Source organism: Gavialis gangeticus, unplaced genomic scaffold (assembly GCF_001723915.1).
Source record: "Gavialis gangeticus isolate Ggan-Ray unplaced genomic scaffold, GavGan_comp1, whole genome shotgun sequence".
Lineage (NCBI taxonomy): Eukaryota > Metazoa > Chordata > Crocodylia > Gavialidae > Gavialis > Gavialis gangeticus.
Genome location: NW_017729022.1, coordinates 68,473,822 through 68,491,228, shown reverse-complemented (window position 1 = coordinate 68,491,228; position 17,407 = coordinate 68,473,822). Strand labels below are relative to the sequence as shown.

The window sequence follows — 17,407 nt, the reverse complement described above, 5'->3', positions numbered from 1 at the left end:
CAGCTGAGCTTTTTGTCGAGGGATAAATATTCTAAGCTTTTACTTCAAATATTTAGACTTATTTGGATAAAATGTTATATCATTCCCAGTTATAGCTGTTCCACGGCTGAGTCTGATTTTGTGGGGGGAGAGATTCTTCAGCTCGGCCTCTCGAGGCAGTTGCAACGGTTGGTATGTAACTGAGTTTCAGGGAGGGAGCTACATACTAACCTGTATGGGTAGTAGTGAAATGATGTCCCCCTTCTAAAAATAACAAATCTATACACTTCTCCTTGGAAAGGAGACAAAAGTAGGATTTGAAAGCATTAGAAAAACTGAAGTAACTCATGGAGTATGACTGAAAAGTATACCTCCTTGCAAGTGATAATACCCTGTACAGATGGCATCTATGGAGCCTGCATTCATCCTAGTTAGATCAAAGTATCCTACTCAGCCCTAGAATCCCAACTGGTACCAGCTTCTGCTAACCTGGAAGCAAAAGGTCTATCTCTAGATGGGATCCAAAGAGGTCACTGAACACTTTCATTTGTTTCTCAGCAACCTATGGAAGGGCTATAAGAATAAAAACCTCTATCAGGTCTGTGTTACAACTTGCTCCCCACTATTTTTAGTTTTGGAGAATTGAGCACAAACAAAATACAGCCCTGTGTGAAACATCTAAATAAGCTCCTAAACAGAGTGCTTTTAAAGCAAATCTCCATTTGATCACTCTGGGTAACTTTACAGTCTGATAGCAGTCCTTTTCTTTCCCTGACTTGATCTCCTCAGGTCTGTCTTCAGGATCATGATAGCAATATTATTGGATTAAGGAAAGTCAGGTATCTTTCTGGACAGCCTTTTTTTCTGATGAAGGTCCTGTAACAGTGAAAGCTAAAGTGCATATAGAGCATGCTGTAGAAATGAATACTTCTAAAGAGTGTGGGTTTTTTTTAGACTGCTATCTAATGGATAGTAAAAGTTGTCACACTTTTGCAGCAGTAGCAAACGTGTAATCCAGTCTATCACTGACATTAAGTAAAAAAAAGTAATATTATTGGCTCACTATATGGAGTCTTTATGAAAATATTTTACTATAATCTTTGTTTGAATTGTGCTGGACAATCGGGAAAGTGTTATGTTATACTTTGGATCTAGCACTGGGATTCCACATAAAGATCCTTTTTAAACAAAATTTTTAAGCCAACATGATAGTGGCTGGTCCTTGCTAAGAGGCAGGTATCAGGCTGACTTTCAAAAGTAAAATACTGTAAAAATGTTGACGCAGAAGCATTTGTGTGTCAGTCTGAACTTGCAACAGACTGTTTTCATGCTGAACGGCTAATTGGATGCTATGCGTACTCATTTAAGCAAATCATGGAAAAGGCAACGAGAAGAAAATTCTCAGATATATTATAAATACCTTAAACCCAAATTTATTCAAACTGCTCAAAGAAAAAAAACCCTTGAACATAAAATTTCTGGTGGCACTGTCAAATAATTTTTGAACAGTAAAGGACTCCAGTTGTACTGAATTACATGAAGTCATTTCAAGCTAACTGAACAAACCTTGTCTTGGCTCAAGTTAGCAGGCTTCTGCTCTTCCATTAGTACATGAATAGGAAATAACTACAGCTTAATTTAACCTCCAGCAAAAGAGTCCCTTCCTCCTCTGCCTCTAGGTCCCCTTTTACTCTATGACTAACAACCTGTCTGTTCCTGATACACTACCCATTGTATTACAAATGATAGCTGTCCCTGTTCATATCTGAAATGTCCCCTTATGTCTAGGGAAAAAGCACTTTTGCATTCTGTAGCAGAGGAATTCCCCCTTCTCCCACGAGTCCTGGGAGATGCAACTAAATCAGAACACCATATTAATTTCTGGCAGTTTAGTCAGACTGTAAAAAAGGACTTAAACACGTTGGTGCTATGTAGGGGGGGTACTGTTGGTGGTGCCTGCGGCCAGTTGCCACTTGCCGCCCCCCCTCCCTCCCCCACTGCTGACACTGCCAGCAGCGTCTGCAGGTGGTTGCTGCTTCCACCTCCCCTCCCCCAACACTGCTGGGGGCATCTGCAGAGGCTTACCATGCCCCACCCCCCAGCTGCTGGGGACACACATTCATGATTAAACATTTTATGAAAGAAAGCACATATGCAAAAGTGTTCCTAAAAAAAGAAGGGTTTTAGTGTAACTAATCCAATACTAAGGTTCTCAGCCATAGTAAACCTTTCAAAATGTTCTCCTGGTGCAGAAGAATACATATAGACCATTAGCTTGTTGAATACTTTTATAGAACAAACCACTGACAGCTGTAATCTCAGAAAACCTTTAATAGTTTGTTTGGTGTGTTGTATATCACTGCTTTTACAGCTTGTAAAGGAAAACATCCTTCAACAACTCTCCCTAGTGGTTGCTATTAAAAGGCCAATATCTGTCAACAGTTTATGTGAATGTAGTACATAATGCACCAATTTTTCCATATATTTAGAAAACAGCTGTCATTATTGTCTGTAAGGCTAGGTACAGAAATGGAAAAAGCCTGAGGTAGAATCAAATTAAACAGTTTTCTGTAAGTGGCATAGCTTAGATCAGCCCTGAACAGAACACACATTGGCCTTCGGTGGGAAGCTGGGGCTGGGGAAGGGCAAATCTTAAACTGGGTTCCACCCTTTTTAAACCAGTCTGTATGTGCTGAACTTCTGTTCTGTTATATGTATAGACCAGTTTCTGATCACTTATACCAATAAAAGTGTAAATGCCTGTACCTAGCCTAACAGATCTTGTTTTAGTTTTAACTTGTTTACAAAGGCACATGCTGCAGTAACTGCGATGAAGAAAAATTCAAGGCCAGGTTCTCCTTCTTGGGCTTCGTTTTTTGTTCTTTGCAAGACAGAAGTCTTTGTCATAGCTGATTCCCTTTGTAATACTGTTCTCCTTCCAACTCAACCAGGGAAAGGAGAGAATTTGAGAGGAGCCAAGGGGAATGAGGAGAGGGATAGAGGAGAAGAGAGGAGGAGAGGGACAAGAGAAGAGAGAGAGGTGGGGAGGAGAGGAGAGGGGGATAGGGAGGGAGGGAGGGAGAGAGAAAAAGAGATCTCTAGCAAGCTGGAAGTCCCAGAATCTCGAGAGACCCCCTAGCTGAGTGATCCTCAAGAAGGATGCTGTGAGCACCATGAAGTGCTGTTACAATCTTTAAAGGGTGCTGTGGGGTGCCACACAATTTTAGCACTGTTAAGTGTGCAAATACCTACAGGTGAGTCACAAGATAAAACTAGAGATTTCAAATAGGAATCCATAGTATGAAAAATACTCTGACTTCTTGTGGTCTTTCTGAGCATTCTGCAATACAAGAATTGCTGTACCATTTTTCTGTAGTTAACTGAGTGAAAGCTAAGAACTGACACTTTCCAAGCCTTGAATCTAAAAAGGTTGCACATCGCTGCTCTAGTAGCATTTGCTGTTTATCACAATATTAAATACCTAATCAAGTCAAATAAGTACCCATTGTAAAAGTCTGTATAAAAATAGTCTTTGCCCTTCCTCTTAGTGTCCCCTCCAGCTATGTACCCGTTACTCTGGCAGTCTGCCAACTTCAGTTTGCACTCAGGCTCTAGTGGTTCCTTTAATGCAGTGGTAGTTACTTGACTTTTCTCAAAGCCTTTTATTTACTACTTGGCTGACAAATAGTATTGAAAATGCAGGCCACTGCCATCCTCTAGTGCAGTGGTGTTCAACCTTTTTAGATTCAAGGCACCCCTTGGAAAGCGCCAGCTCTTATTTTTCACACACTTTTTTTGCTACTGAAAAAATAGAGCAGTTTTTTTGTTGGAAAGATCCCAGAAAGACTACCACTCTGGATTTCTATTTGAAATGTCTGGGTTTATCTTGTAAATCATGTTTGTCAGCCTAACACTGCTAACATTGCATAGAGCCCTGTGACACTCTTGACAGGATCTCATGGCACCCCAGGGTGCCATGGCAGCCTAGTTGATAATCACTGCTCTAGTGATTTGTATAATTGCTTTCAGCATTATCATAGACTGGATAGCGCAAGGCCAATAGAAAAAAAGCCAGGAAAGTTGATCTTCAGTTAGCTACGGGAAATTTTAAAAAAAATGGGCTATGCTTAGGACAAATACTAAAAAGCTGGTCTTTAATATGTATAGGGTAGCAAGCTAATATTCAATATGGTCATTTTTTACCCGGTGGTTTGAAAACTAGTACTGAGCTGTGAATCAAAGCCACCTCCTGTACATCTTCATGTCACCGAATTAAAGTTGGCTACAGTTATTTGTGTTTTTGGTTTTTAAGGAAGGATCAAGATCTCTCTCTTTCCAGATGATTTTCTTTTGCATAACTGAAAAGGCGGCACGCATGAATTACTCTTCAATATTTAAAGGAGCAACAGGATTAAACATTGGTCTCTCTCTCTTCAGTTGTATCTTACTGTAAGTAACTTCAAAATCTTTCTTGGTACCATTCAAGTGTTCTAGATTTCCATTTCTGATATCATATCCTAAAGCACCAAGTTTTTTAATTCTGTATTGAACAATTTGTGTTGTCAGCTCTAGCACTGCTGGTGTGTCTCTAATTTGATCTACAGAAATTCCTTCCTTCAACAATCCCTCAAGTCTTTCTTCTAAAACTGGAACAGAATAAGAGAGAAAGGCAGGGCATTTTAACACAAGCTGTTTTAGTTCTTGATCACTACATTTAAAAACATTTTTGGAGAAAGAAATGCTCTTTTCCATAGTGTTAGGGGTAAGTTGAAATAGAAACCCTTTAAGCTTAGACAGCAGTTGTAAAACTTCAGTGTCCGTGAAATCTTTCTTCTGGAGAAATTCCAGGTTTTCTTGGACAGCTGCAGAGGTATTTAACAAAACAAATGGATTTTGGCTTAATAATTTCAGTAGCCAGACCTTCAGGTTGGCATCAGAACCGCCTAAATGCAGATAACTTCTTTGTAACGTCTCTATCATATGGTTGTTTTTCTCAACAGGCCTATGAAAAATAGAGGGTGCACTTGTCAAGAGTCTGCCAATTATATTTTTCTTGAGTCCTAACTCTTGAAAGAACTGAATGTTAGCTTTCTGGTTCGCGTGGTGTTCAACAGTAAAAAAGGATTCTGGAAATTGTTCTATTAATTTTACCAGCTGCTTTTCATTTTGCCATACTGAATGCCACAGATCTCTTTGTGAATTTACCTCTACTGGCCTACAGAGAATTGCCTCAGGACACCGTTCCAAAACATTGGCTATGGTAGCGTCATCAGCACCCATTTCTTGTAAAATACTAGCAATTTCTTTAACATACGTCACATCCTGAAAAAGGACCCATTCTTTTAGCCTGCGAATCTTCTTGATATCAACTGATAAGCTACTCAGATTCTCCACAGTTTTCTTGTTTTCTTCTTTTGATCTTATATCAGTTGTATAACTGAAGTGTGGTAAAAAGCATCTATGCCATTCTTCATTCCACAGTGTCAGTCGTGGGCTGCAGTGCTGAGATCTAGCCAGCAAAAGTGTAAACAAGTCTCTGGCACCCTGAGGAATTCCTCTCAGCATTTTGGGGCACTACACTCTAAGCAAAAATCACTGTAAGAAAACAGAAAATAGATCATGTTAGTTGGGTGGGGTGGAAGATTGGTATGGTCAAAAACTATCGTATTTAAATCTGGAAGGACTGATTATTCCCAACAGAAATCTTTTCACTTAGCAGAAAATTCAGCTTCCAAGATGAAGTGAAACAAATTTGAGACAGTTTCTGAAATGCCAATTTCCTGATGAATCCTTCACTGAAACAATGACCTGCAAAAGTGATATAGCTGGAACACGGAGCAGTATGTGTAGCAGCTGTCAGGTAGTTAATACGTGAATGGGCCCCAGCAGGTTGGGTATCAACAGGGGAGTTGTGACAGTCTTTGGTGTGCTCCAAGATTCATATATGAAATGCAGAATCAGAAGCATCTCATAATGTAGCTCCTTTCTTAAAAACAGTTCTAAGAGGATGAAACAGGAAGGGATAACATTTCAATACTTTTTCCTCAGTGATTTTTTTAATGTATTTGTTTAACTTTTTACCCTTGTACTTTTCTGAAGTTGTCAGGGATTATTTGAATTCCCACCTGTCCTTTCCTGCCTCTCAGAAACCCTGCTGCTCTTTCAACAGCAGCTTATATCCTAACTACCGGTTTGAACTCACTCCTTTAATATAATAAGATGAAAAAAAGCCTGAATTATTACACAGCTTGTTTTTTACACTAGCCAAATGGGTTAAAGGTAGTCAAATCAGCAGCTTGGCATTTTGGGAGAGGAAGTAATTAAGCTATGACTCCTGTTTCAAGCCTTCACTCCGTGTTTAAATAAGGACTTTTCTTCACCTCCCACCCCCACAGGTGCCTTATCTTTCTCTCTAATTAATTTCCGCCTTACCAACAGTACATAATGGGGGCAGACATTTCTTTGCGTAAATCAATCAGTTCTAGCTGTGCCTCATGTGGTACTGCAACACAGCTGTGCCAACCCCAACCAACCAGTCAGAATATGGCTTTGGATAATTAGTGTTACCATTCATATTTAACTGGTTTTAAAATACAAATATGTGCTGAGGTGAAAGAGGGGAGACCAGAGATCTGTACTTGATCTGAGCCAAAAGGACACTATTCAGCATATTTTAATTGTCTTAATTTGCAGCTTTTTATCACAACCCTTTACAAGCTCAGGGAAAAGCTGGGACAGAGCAAACTTGAAAACTGTGTGAGAAAATTGTGTCAGCTATTGTTGCAAGTGATATGCCTAAGATATTGTAAATGAAAGTAAGCAGAAAAGCAGAATCACTTCTTCAGTTTGTTTAGTTTGTGGATTGGATCACTTTGTACACAGCTGCTTTTACTGTTCCCACTCCAGTTTCTCACTTACTAAAAAAAGCCTTGTACACATCAGGGAGGGGACAGGAAATCCTGATTGTTTTGTTTTTTTTAGATATTAAATACAGAAAAGATCATTATGCTCACCTCGTCTGGTGTCTTGCATAGCACAGACAATCTCCTCCTAATACCTGTGACAAGTCCTTAATTTTTGTTTGAACTATAGTGTGCCTTTTTAGGAAATAGCTGCTCTTTACCTGAAATTTCACATGGTAGATTCTCTATCAAATTTCTATTTATTCCAAAGATTAAAATTTTCTGTTTAAAATCTTGCTCCTTATTCTTTGTTTAGTTACATCTTCCAAATACTGGGTCTTATTATGTCTCTTTCTGCTAGATTTAAGCAGAATTTTTAATCAGTTAAAAATAATATACTTCATGTAAATTTACTCCGTACAAGAAGATACTTCTATACAGCAATTATTCTAGTAATTTTGGGTTTTTTTAATATTCTTTTAGCTTTCTACTTCACAGTCCAACTACTGTATTAACTTGCTAAACTCATAATTTTGGATTTGCCATCTGATCTCAATTACTTCAAAATCTTAGGCAGCACTGTAGCACAGAACAAGGCATCAGGCTATTTGAGTCAGTTTCTAGGTTTGTCAAAGTCTGGCTGTATAATCTTAGGAAAGTTGCTTAATTTTCCAGTGCTTTCTTTTCTCTCTCTCAAGATACAGGAATTGTTTGGTGAGGGTATAGACCTAAGGTCCTGACAAGGTAAAGAGTTACACTGTTTAACTCCATACACACTATGCATATTCCTACCAAGCTTAACAACCTCCTCATAGCAAGTAAACAACCGCATCTAGAAATCAGTCTAATTCATTAAAGTGTGTAAAGCTGCTTGACAGCCTCAGATGGCAGCTGCTGTGAAATCAAGTACTACTAAAGCTGCTTCGAAATGACGGTCATGAGGACTGTGAAAATATGTACTAGTAAAATGACCTCAGCTTTTAGTTTCAGCTTAAACCGGTTGTGGAAGGACATTAAACTAGGCCCTATTTTAGTAATGAATTCACTTCAAAGTACCTTAATCTTGAATATTTGCCCAGTAATACATTTTAGGCAAAATTCCAAGGACTGACCTGTGGCCTGGTTGAACTCTGACCTGGTAAGTGCTACCTTTTTGTTGGTCCATAAGCAATTTACATAGAAAGTGCTGCTTCTATAAAAGGGACCACTAACTTAATTGTCCTGTTGATAGCCTGTACAGAGTCAGTTTTTCTTGTTACTGATGGTCTTTTATGGAAAACCAGAAGAGAGAAATGTATTTTTAAAAGTAGAAAAAATGTGACTTGTTCAACCATAAATTTTGGCTTGGGTACTTGGGGGCACTTGCAATATAAAAAACGAATTTTAACATTTTTTTTTCTTTCTAAATGAATAGACAATGCTGGTGGTGTCCCACTACAATGAGTGTTTAAAAGCCACAATATGGTATGAAAAAAGTTACATTACAAAGCCTGTCGATGGCAATATTACATTGTGTGATTCTCCCCTGCTTCCTTTCTTTCCCCCAAAATAATTAAGTCCTTGAAAAATAATACAGAATAGCCTGTATTCAGAGTTTTCCACAAAGTTCTCGTGCTTTTATAAAACTGATGCTGGACTGTTGTTCCTTCTTACTGTATCTTCTTTTCTTAATATTTATTAGACAATGGTCCAGTTCACTATCAGGAACATGTCTGACAATTAATTCACCTGGCCTGTGACTTAGTGCACGATGATATTCAAGGAGTGTATCAAGATGTATATTGTTTTATATATCTTATTTCTTTTTAAATTAAAAATTTCAAGTCTAACATCTTCTACAGCATACTGCACTGCAGTATTTTTAATCTTGCCAAATATATGCCTATAAGAGACTGTAAACAGAGTACTGTGAAATGAATACACAGGCATTATGAGGCCTATAGGATGATGTATATGTAAATTTGGCAGTTTGTGTAGTGATTGTTAAGTTTGCCTACCATGTGAAAGGTCCCTGGTTAGAAAGTGGGCAGAAACTTACCAGCTCTATTCAGTAGTTATGGCTGAGTGGCTAAGGCAGTAGACTACACATTCATTTGGATCTAGCTGTACCAACTGAAGTTCTGTTGATTAGTGCAGCGATTCTCAACCAGGGTTTATAAGACCCTTTGAAGGGTGTTGCAGAAAGTGTGAGGACATAAGCAAATAAGGATAGGCTTGTGCTGTCCCTGCCTGGTCCCTCTGCAAGCAGGTAAATGCTGTAATCAACTTTTTTTAATAGGGTGCCATTCAATTCACAAAAGTTATGCAGTTGGGGCTTGAATCTAACAAGAGATGTCTTGAATCAAAGGTTGAGAACCATTAATTTACAGCCTGGAGCACTCGCCTTCTGATTTCATTTGAAATCAGAAATCCAGAAATTTGAAATCCAGCACCCCCCCGGCCCCGTCCTTTTTTTCTTCTTTTTTCTGCCACAGTGGGTTGGCCTACAGGTATTTAAAGTGCAGGTTAGACAAATATGACTGTCACAGATAAATGCTTTGAGCAAAAGGCTGAATTAGATGATCACTGAAGGGTCCATTCTAGTCCTGTTTTTATAGGATGCTACGCAAAATGGTACTGCTCTTAGAATGATATATGCATAAACATAATTTATACCTTTTTAATATGTATAGGTAATACAATGGGCCTAAGAAAAAGTAATATTTATCTACGGCTAGCCTGTGAAAAGACTGATGAACTCTGCTACGCCGGCCTCCTTCCTGTGTTCTAGAGCAGACTTGAACACACGTCTCCCTTTGTACTAAAGCAGAGTTTACTTACCTAACTCAGCTTCTGTTGTTCTGCCGCCTGTTTGTCACAAACTAAACATCCCAGCCTAAAAATAAAAACAAAGGTGCAGGACACATTAGTAAGGCCCCTGCTACACAATACGCATATTACACGATTAAATGGTCAGTTGTGCAATAAACTGAGTTGGCCCACAAGTGCAAAGTAATCATCACAGGCAGACAAGGTTCTTTGGGTGAATCTAATATCTTTTATTAGACCAACTTAAATGATTGGAAAACATTTTCTTAGCAAGCTTTCAGGTTTAAAAACCCTCCGTCAGGCTGAAGGATTTTTAAATCTGAAAAGTTGCTAAGATAATTTTTTTCCAACTATTTAAGTTGGTCTAATAAAAGATATCAGATTTACCCAAAGAACCTTGTCCGCCTATGTCCTTAGACCAACACTGCTACAACCTACACCCAAGTACTTATCGCATAATTAACTGGTGAATCCTGTAATAAGTGTAATCCAGCCACATCTGTGAAATAATTATCACATCATAAAAATGACTATTCAGCTATAAAAAGAGCCAACCCACTACCAAGTTAGTGCTGAAAGATGTACAACAACTCTGTAGCTGGTTTCTATCCAGCTTTTTTTGAAACTTCGTTTCCTGGGCCAACTCGGTTCTGAATCCAATTGACTGAGCAGAGCCAGGAAATATTCTGCCTCCCAGACACTTCAGCCTAGGGCTTCAGATACTCCCAAATCCATGGCAGGCATCCTATGGGCAAAGAGGCCTTGCAGTTAGACACCCCCAAGTCTTGCTTGCCCTTTGCCAAAAGGCAGAAGGAACAAGGTAGCCGGAAAGCCTGAGATTAATCCCCCATCACCATCAAGTGTATAGCTGAGATCCTGGCATTTGGAGGCATTTGTAGACTCTGACAGGGGTCAGCCTGCCCACCGTGCAAAGGGGACAAGCCTTCACCCTCTAACTACCCTGAGGCATTCAAGGCTGAGAAGAGGGGTGTCTCTCCTGCTGGGGAAGCATTCAACCTTCAAGCGAACGTGTTGCAGGGCCCTAAAAGACAAAGGCTGGTGCACCTGCATGCTCCTCCTACACCCCTGAGGTCCTTGAGGGCAGGACCAAGGACCTGGCAGCCTATTTAATGCATAGGAAAAACCAAGGGGACGCCCAAGGCATAGCCCTCCCACCTTGCTTGACTCCACAGCAGAAGTCAGCCAGGGCTGGTGTACCCATAGGGGCAGCTGTCCAGGGGGCCAAAATCCTGGTGCCCACCCCCAAGTGACCCCTTGCCCAGTGCAGCTGGTGCACATGAGCGGCCTTAACACCCCTAGTCCCTCCGCACCCGGGCAGCCCTTTGCTTAGTACAAACAAGAGCCCAACAGCGCCCCTGGCGACAGCAGGCAGGGACACGGCACCCTGCTGTAGCAGGTTACCCCGTCTGTCTGCATCTCCCCCGCTGGTGAGCGGAATGGTACAGCCCCTCTTCCCCGGGCCATGGCTGTTCCCTAAGTCCTCTGCGCTAGAACGTCGTGACGTAATGCAGGGAATTACCGACCCCGCCCCCCCGCAGCAGTGACGTACTCTCCCCCTCGCCCCCTACCAGCGCCTGACCGGCGGCCTCGAACTCTCGCGGGAGGGGCGAGGGAGTGTCGTCTGCGCCGGACCCGGGGCGTCCGGGTGTTCCGTTGCAGCCAGCGCGGGCCGTACCAAGTGAAGGAAGGGGGGAGCAGAACGAACTATGTCGCAGGGCGGGGGAGCCCGTGCTGGGCTGGCGCGAGGCAAGTGACCCGTATGTCCGCTGCCAGCGGGGGAAGGCCCGTGGCCCATTGGCCGTGCAGGTGGAGCCGCTGAGGGCAGGAGATGATTTTACCAGTGGGGCCTGTGGCCATTCGATTCTGATAGAAATACAATTTCTGATAAAAAAAATCCATTTCTAATAGAAAGGCGGGGGGTACCAAGGTTCCTTTTGCATGGGGGCGGTGAGAGGGTGTTTGCTGCGAGGCCGGCAGCTGATGGACCAGGGAGCTGACAGCAGGGAGAGAGGGTGCTCTTTGCCCCCCGGGCAGTGCCTGGTGCGGGTGGACGTGGGGAGAAGTGGGGCACAGCGGAGGAGGAAATAAACCTGGCACTAATACTTAGTGGGTGCAGGACCCTCTGGGGCCAGATCAAGGGAGCAGGTCTGGTTACTTGGGGAGAGATCAACTGGGGCTGATCCAGGCGCCTGTGACTTCGGCCTCGCCCAGTGCCCCAGCAACGTTGTCACCAGCTCCTTGACCCAGGCTGTAGAGCACCCAGAGGGGCTGTCCCCCAAGGAGCCCCCCAGACATGACCTGTGCATGGGAGGAGGTTTGAGGAGTGTGGTCAGTGCTACACCTGGGGCAGTGTAGACCTGGGCTGGACTCTGCATTGTCTCCATTTTACACTGATGTAACTCCATTGATTTTGAAATTAGTCTTGATTACCATCAGTGTGTGCAAGGAAAGAGACTTTCTGGCTCTATAGAGCTCACAGTTGGTAGTAAAATGCTGCTAAGTCCCTATGCTTTAATTTACTGGAGCTTGCAGTAAACGGATAGTCGCTCTGCAGCATTAGATATGAATTTGGTAGGCTAGTGTTTATGTGCTGATTTATCATCTTCACTCCAATTAAGGAGGACAGAAGATGGTATTTGTGGCTGATGAAGAATCGCTTGGGTTCATATTTCTCCCGCCTAATAAAATAATCTTTCCTACTGCTAGGAATAAGAAATATTCAAAGTTGAGTCACTGAGGGCTGTTTGGCTGAGAATCTCATTAAACCCATTAAGATTAAATTAAAGTTATAAATCAAGCAATATCCATTACTTCAAAAGATTATAATAGTGTGGTTATTCAATAAACAAACATTTAAAAATGAGGCTATTCAAGGAAGTTCCACAAATAAGAATAACTTCTCATAAATATATCCAACCTGTCTGCTGCTGAATATGGCTCACTGTCTACAATCCCCGGCCCTATAAAAGATTATAAAAGCCATGATTTCCTGCCTTCCCCCATCCCACCCTTAATTTTCTTCTTTGGTCAAAAGACCCAAAGATGTCACATTATATACTCAATCCCAAAGCTCCTATCCATCACGAGAACAAGAACAAAAAACCTCATCAATCATCCCTTCTCAGACCAGGCATCCTGCTACACTGACTCTTTTTGATCCAATCCATTAGCAGTTTTAGGTTGTTTCCCTTAGGTGGAGAAATTGATGCTGGAGTTGATAATATGTGATGCACATTATTTGCTAATAAACAAGATTGAAAGGTCTGATGTCCTAAACACAGCAGAAGTCCCAATTGTGTGGCTGATGGGTCCAAGGTTCTTTCAAACAGTACTTTCCCCCCAGCAGTGCGTTCTCGGCCTCTTTATTTTTTTTCCTCTTCAAGGTTTTGCTACCAGGTCTGTCTGGCCTTGTTTGAGGCTTCTTTACTTCTTTATGTCTTTGTCTTCTCTCTCTCTCTCTCTCTTTCTCTGTATATAGAGGGACAGAGCTCCACCAATCAATGCCCTAGTCTGGTTTGCTATCTGTCACTCTCCAGAGAACCCCCCTGGGCCACATGGCTCAGCTTATGTTCAAGCCATGACATGCGTCTGGGCTTTAAGTGGTGACTCCTATTATTTCAGCCCTCTGGATCTTTTAAATACCTTGATTACATTATCCTGAAAGAAGGGCAACAATTATATCTGCCAGCTTTGGTTAGATCTTGGCCAGCCTTCCAGCATCAAAGTATCCCCTGCATCCACTTTTGGGGAACAGACTTTGAGCAATAACACTAATAAAGTCCTGAAGTACACCTGTCTCTACAGCGCCTTTGTTACTGTGCCATCATTTAGGACTTCCTTTTGGAAGTTGTAACCCGCGTTGTCATTGTTTTCATTCCCTTGTGAAGGGATCAAGTTCAAATAAACAGTTGTTGGCTTAACAGCGTGTTGTCATTGCTGTGACAGGATAGCCTTCTCTACTTCATAGCTAATCTGTAGTATAAGCCATCTCTTAGGACAACAACTTATTTTTTTTAGATCTATGGTAGCAATCTTTCTTTGCCAAGTGACTTTGCCTTTCATAGTCGCACTGTTGAAAATCAATGCTATTTCTTTGGGAACACGCCCTGTGGCCATTCAGATGTAAACCATTCTGGGGCTCATGTGAAATTAAGAGCTCTTACAGAAAAATAAGTGTTCCGTAGTGTCTGTTCGACTTCCACACTTATGTTCTAGCATGGAAAAACGACTGATGTTTCAATAGCACTTAACCACAATCCTGATTATGAATAGCATGCTTGGCAACAGTAGGGCAAGGGAGCAAAGTTCTAGAAACCCCTTTTTTTTTCTGTTTTTAATAAAAGACTGTAAGCTGTGATTTTTCTTTTGTTGCTCACACTTTCACAATACCTGTATTTCTTCTCAGACCCTGTTCTCTGGTCTCTATAATCCAATAATAAATTTGAGGAGTGAGGAGCTGTTGGGATCTATAGATATGGCTGACAACTTGAAGACGAATTGCTGCCAGGCTCCCTCTGCCCTCTTCTTAGAGATGTTGGAAGTTTAGATACAGTGAGATGGCGGGTTCTTTCTGTCAATTGGAGTACACTTCCAAAATATGCCAAGGAATTTAGCAATTTAGCCTCCACTGATTTTTATTGGGATCAAGGTGTGTATAAGCTGTGTAGGACTGAAGTGAAGAGAAAAAAAATGATTTCATAAAACATTTACAATGGAAAAGCATTTTGTAGGGTTTGTTTGTACCACGTCCTTAGTTCTATATTTTTACTAAATCAATAGGAGGTGTAGCTCATCTATTGAGGACTGACATTTAATCTAATATGATTTCTACATTACGTCTACTTTTTTAAACTAACAAATACTGTCTGGAATTAAGAAAGAATTGAGTGGCATTTGAGCACACTTAAATCTGCAGTTGCTGCCACTGGGTACTACACAGGTAGATAGCCTATAGTTTTTAGTGTTGTAATTTGGTTATGAAAATATGAACTTGCATAAGAAAGTTATTTAAAATTCAGCGCAACATTCCCAATAAGAATGACCACTTATCCTGTATTTTGGAGCATCCTCTATTTAGTGGAAAATGTCCTGTAACTTATATGTATATGTACAGTAAAGAGGTATTGAGAAGCATTTGATCAGATAAATATGTTTTCAGTAGTAATCTTACAGGAATATAAAGAGGCTTTTGTATTTTGCACTTGTCTTCAGAATAAGCTGTATTACTTCCTTCAATGTAAGCTGTATTCTTCCATTGGCTCCAATACAATATCCAGGGTGACAAGTGGGATCATTCAGGTACCTAAGTGAGATTTATTTTTGAATGGTTGGACTTCATTTCCTTGAAATGTAGGTTGCCACCTTATTTCCACGTTCCCTCCAGTGTTCTACATCTCTTTAAAAAAAGAACAAATTGATTACTTTGTGTTAACCAAAGAACTGATGTCTGACTCATAATGGCCCAAATACATCAGTTTGTACTGCAGCAAAAGTAGTACACATCGACTGTAACAGCTCTTCTAAGGGGTAAGATATTTGGAGCTAGCTCTTGAAAGTCTGAGAACCATTTGTGTCCTTATTAAAACCCAGAGCAAAACTTTCATAGACTTAATTGAGAAGAGACCTGGACCCATGACCACTGCTTAGGCACGGGGAGTCAGAAATAACTTGTATAGCACCAAGTATTAAAGGGCTTTAATTATGGCTGTGTCCTGTGGCTTGCTTGTTAATAATATTTCATTACATGAAATATCAGTGTTTCATGTTGCCTGTCCCAAAGAAAGGCTCAAGGGTAGTTTACACTAAAAGGCAAAATAATTTATCAATGCAGTTAGCAATAACATATAGAAAAAAATTTCCCAAATGATACGCCAGGTAGGGACCTACCTAAATCGCAGCAGAAGTGTGCTGTACAGTGACTCCTTTAATCTTGCTCTTTTGCTGGACCTCCCCCACCTCCCCCCACCGCTGATTGGTGGAGGGGCCCAATGGCTCTGCTGCTTGTTGCTGATTGGCTGGGAGGCAAAAACCATGGTTTTAAATATACTGCAGTTTTTGCCTTCTGGCTGATCAGCAGCAAGCAGTGGGGCTGCCAGGGCCCCTCCACCAACCAGAGGCAGGGGGGTATGTGGCAAAAAGAACAAGAGTAAAGGAGCAGCTGCGCAGCGCACTTCTAACATGATTTAGGTAGGTCCTTACTTATAGGTCAATGCCACTGCTTAAAACTGTCCAGAAAACTACTGGAAGCCAATGCAGACCTTGGAGTACTGGAGCAATGGGCCTGTGGTGGCCCGCCTCCATCAGAAGGCTGGTTGCTGCATTCTGCACAAGCTTCAGCTTCCAGATGATCATTGACGACAGCCTCACCTAGAGTACATTGCAGTAGTCTAGCCTTGAGGCTACAAAGAAATGGATGATGGCCAGATGCAAAAATGAAAAAGTCTTGTCACTACATGTAGTTGGCGAGAAGTGCTCCTAGCCACTGCTGCAACCTGAAGGTCCAGGAGCCATAGGTTGTTAATCTGAGTGACAGAGGGAGGCTGAATCTCATCAGTGATGGATGCTCCTATTGCCCTCAAGTCATGGAGTTTGCCACCACTATTGTTTTGTCTGGATTTAGCCTCAGTTTGCATCCACTCCTAAACTGCAGCCAGGCACTCCGTGGGCGTGTCTACACAAGATTCTGACTGCACAATAGTATTAGGCTACTGCACAGTAGCATCATAAAAACGGTATTCACTGGTACTACTGCACAGTAAAGTCGGGTTGCTGCACATTTATTAGTACTTGTTTATATAAGTACTAATAAATGTGCAGTGTACTAAAAGATGTGCAGTAACCATGGCCCAGTAGCGTCTCATGTACACACGGCCTTTGTGTGCATGCACATGCTTTTTACTTAAAGAAAAACAAATTCAATATAGAAAACATGTATAATTATCAGCTTTTTAAACAATTTTTAAGAAGGAGACAGGAATTGTAAGGTGTGAGTTCATTTCTTTTTGGGAAACAAGCAGAGGCAGGATATTCTTGCCTAATTATTTCTATTTGTAATATGCATATACTTCCTGTTGTCCACCTTTGTTTAAGGAAAGGAGCAAAACCCATAGAAAAGTTTTAAATGCATAAAAGAAGATGGGGTTAGTTATAGCCATGTTTGTATCCGGACATAGGCAGACAAGGTTCTTTAGATAAATGTGATATATTTTATTAGACCAACTAAATAGTTGGAAAAATTGTTCTTTACAAGCTGTTGGAAACAAACACACTTCTTCAGGCTTTCAAAACTACATAAACTGCAGCTCTTAGAATATGAAGTACCACACTGGATCAGATCAGTTTGCTATCTAGTCCAATATTTTTGTCATGGACAAAGGCCAAACTAGATGCAAGAGGATGCAAGAAAGCCTGCAGTTGTCAGTTAAGGTATAATCTGACCCCAACAGAAGTTTCCTTTCAATCCCCAATGGTAATAAATTGGCTTAGTCCTAAAGCCAAGGGTTTATATCCTTTTTAAAACCTGTGATTTTCATTTTATTTGGTATAAATTCTGCATATTTTTGTATCCATATAAACATCTAACCCATTTTGCAGCTCTTGGTTCAGTTATCCTGTAGAGCTCTGCTATAATGCATAACTTGCAGCACATAGTTTCATAGTTAGTAGGGTCAGAAGGGACCTGAGCAGGTCATCAAGTC

General features: G+C 41.1%; 1 protein-coding gene across 1 annotated transcript; it reads right to left on the bottom strand.

Annotated features, from left to right (window-relative positions):
• Positions 1 to 3,441: 3,441 nt before the first annotated feature.
• On the bottom strand, positions 3,442 to 11,477 carry MTERF2 (mitochondrial transcription termination factor 2). Its single transcript, XM_019515330.1, has 3 exons — positions 11,466 to 11,477; positions 9,702 to 9,756; positions 3,442 to 5,574 (listed from the first exon to the last, which is right to left on the bottom strand). The coding sequence occupies exon 3, from the start codon at positions 5,542 to 5,544 to the stop codon at positions 4,360 to 4,362; it is 1,185 nt and encodes a 394-aa protein (XP_019370875.1). The 5' UTR covers positions 5,545 to 5,574; positions 9,702 to 9,756; positions 11,466 to 11,477; the 3' UTR covers positions 3,442 to 4,359.
• Between the last annotated feature and the right edge of the window lie 5,930 nt (positions 11,478 to 17,407).

What these genes read in the sequence shown, in the direction of transcription:
- MTERF2 (XM_019515330.1), bottom strand. Translation starts at nt 5,544, where the DNA reads ATGCTGAGAGGAATTCCTCAGGGTGCCAGAGACTTGTTTACACTTTTG.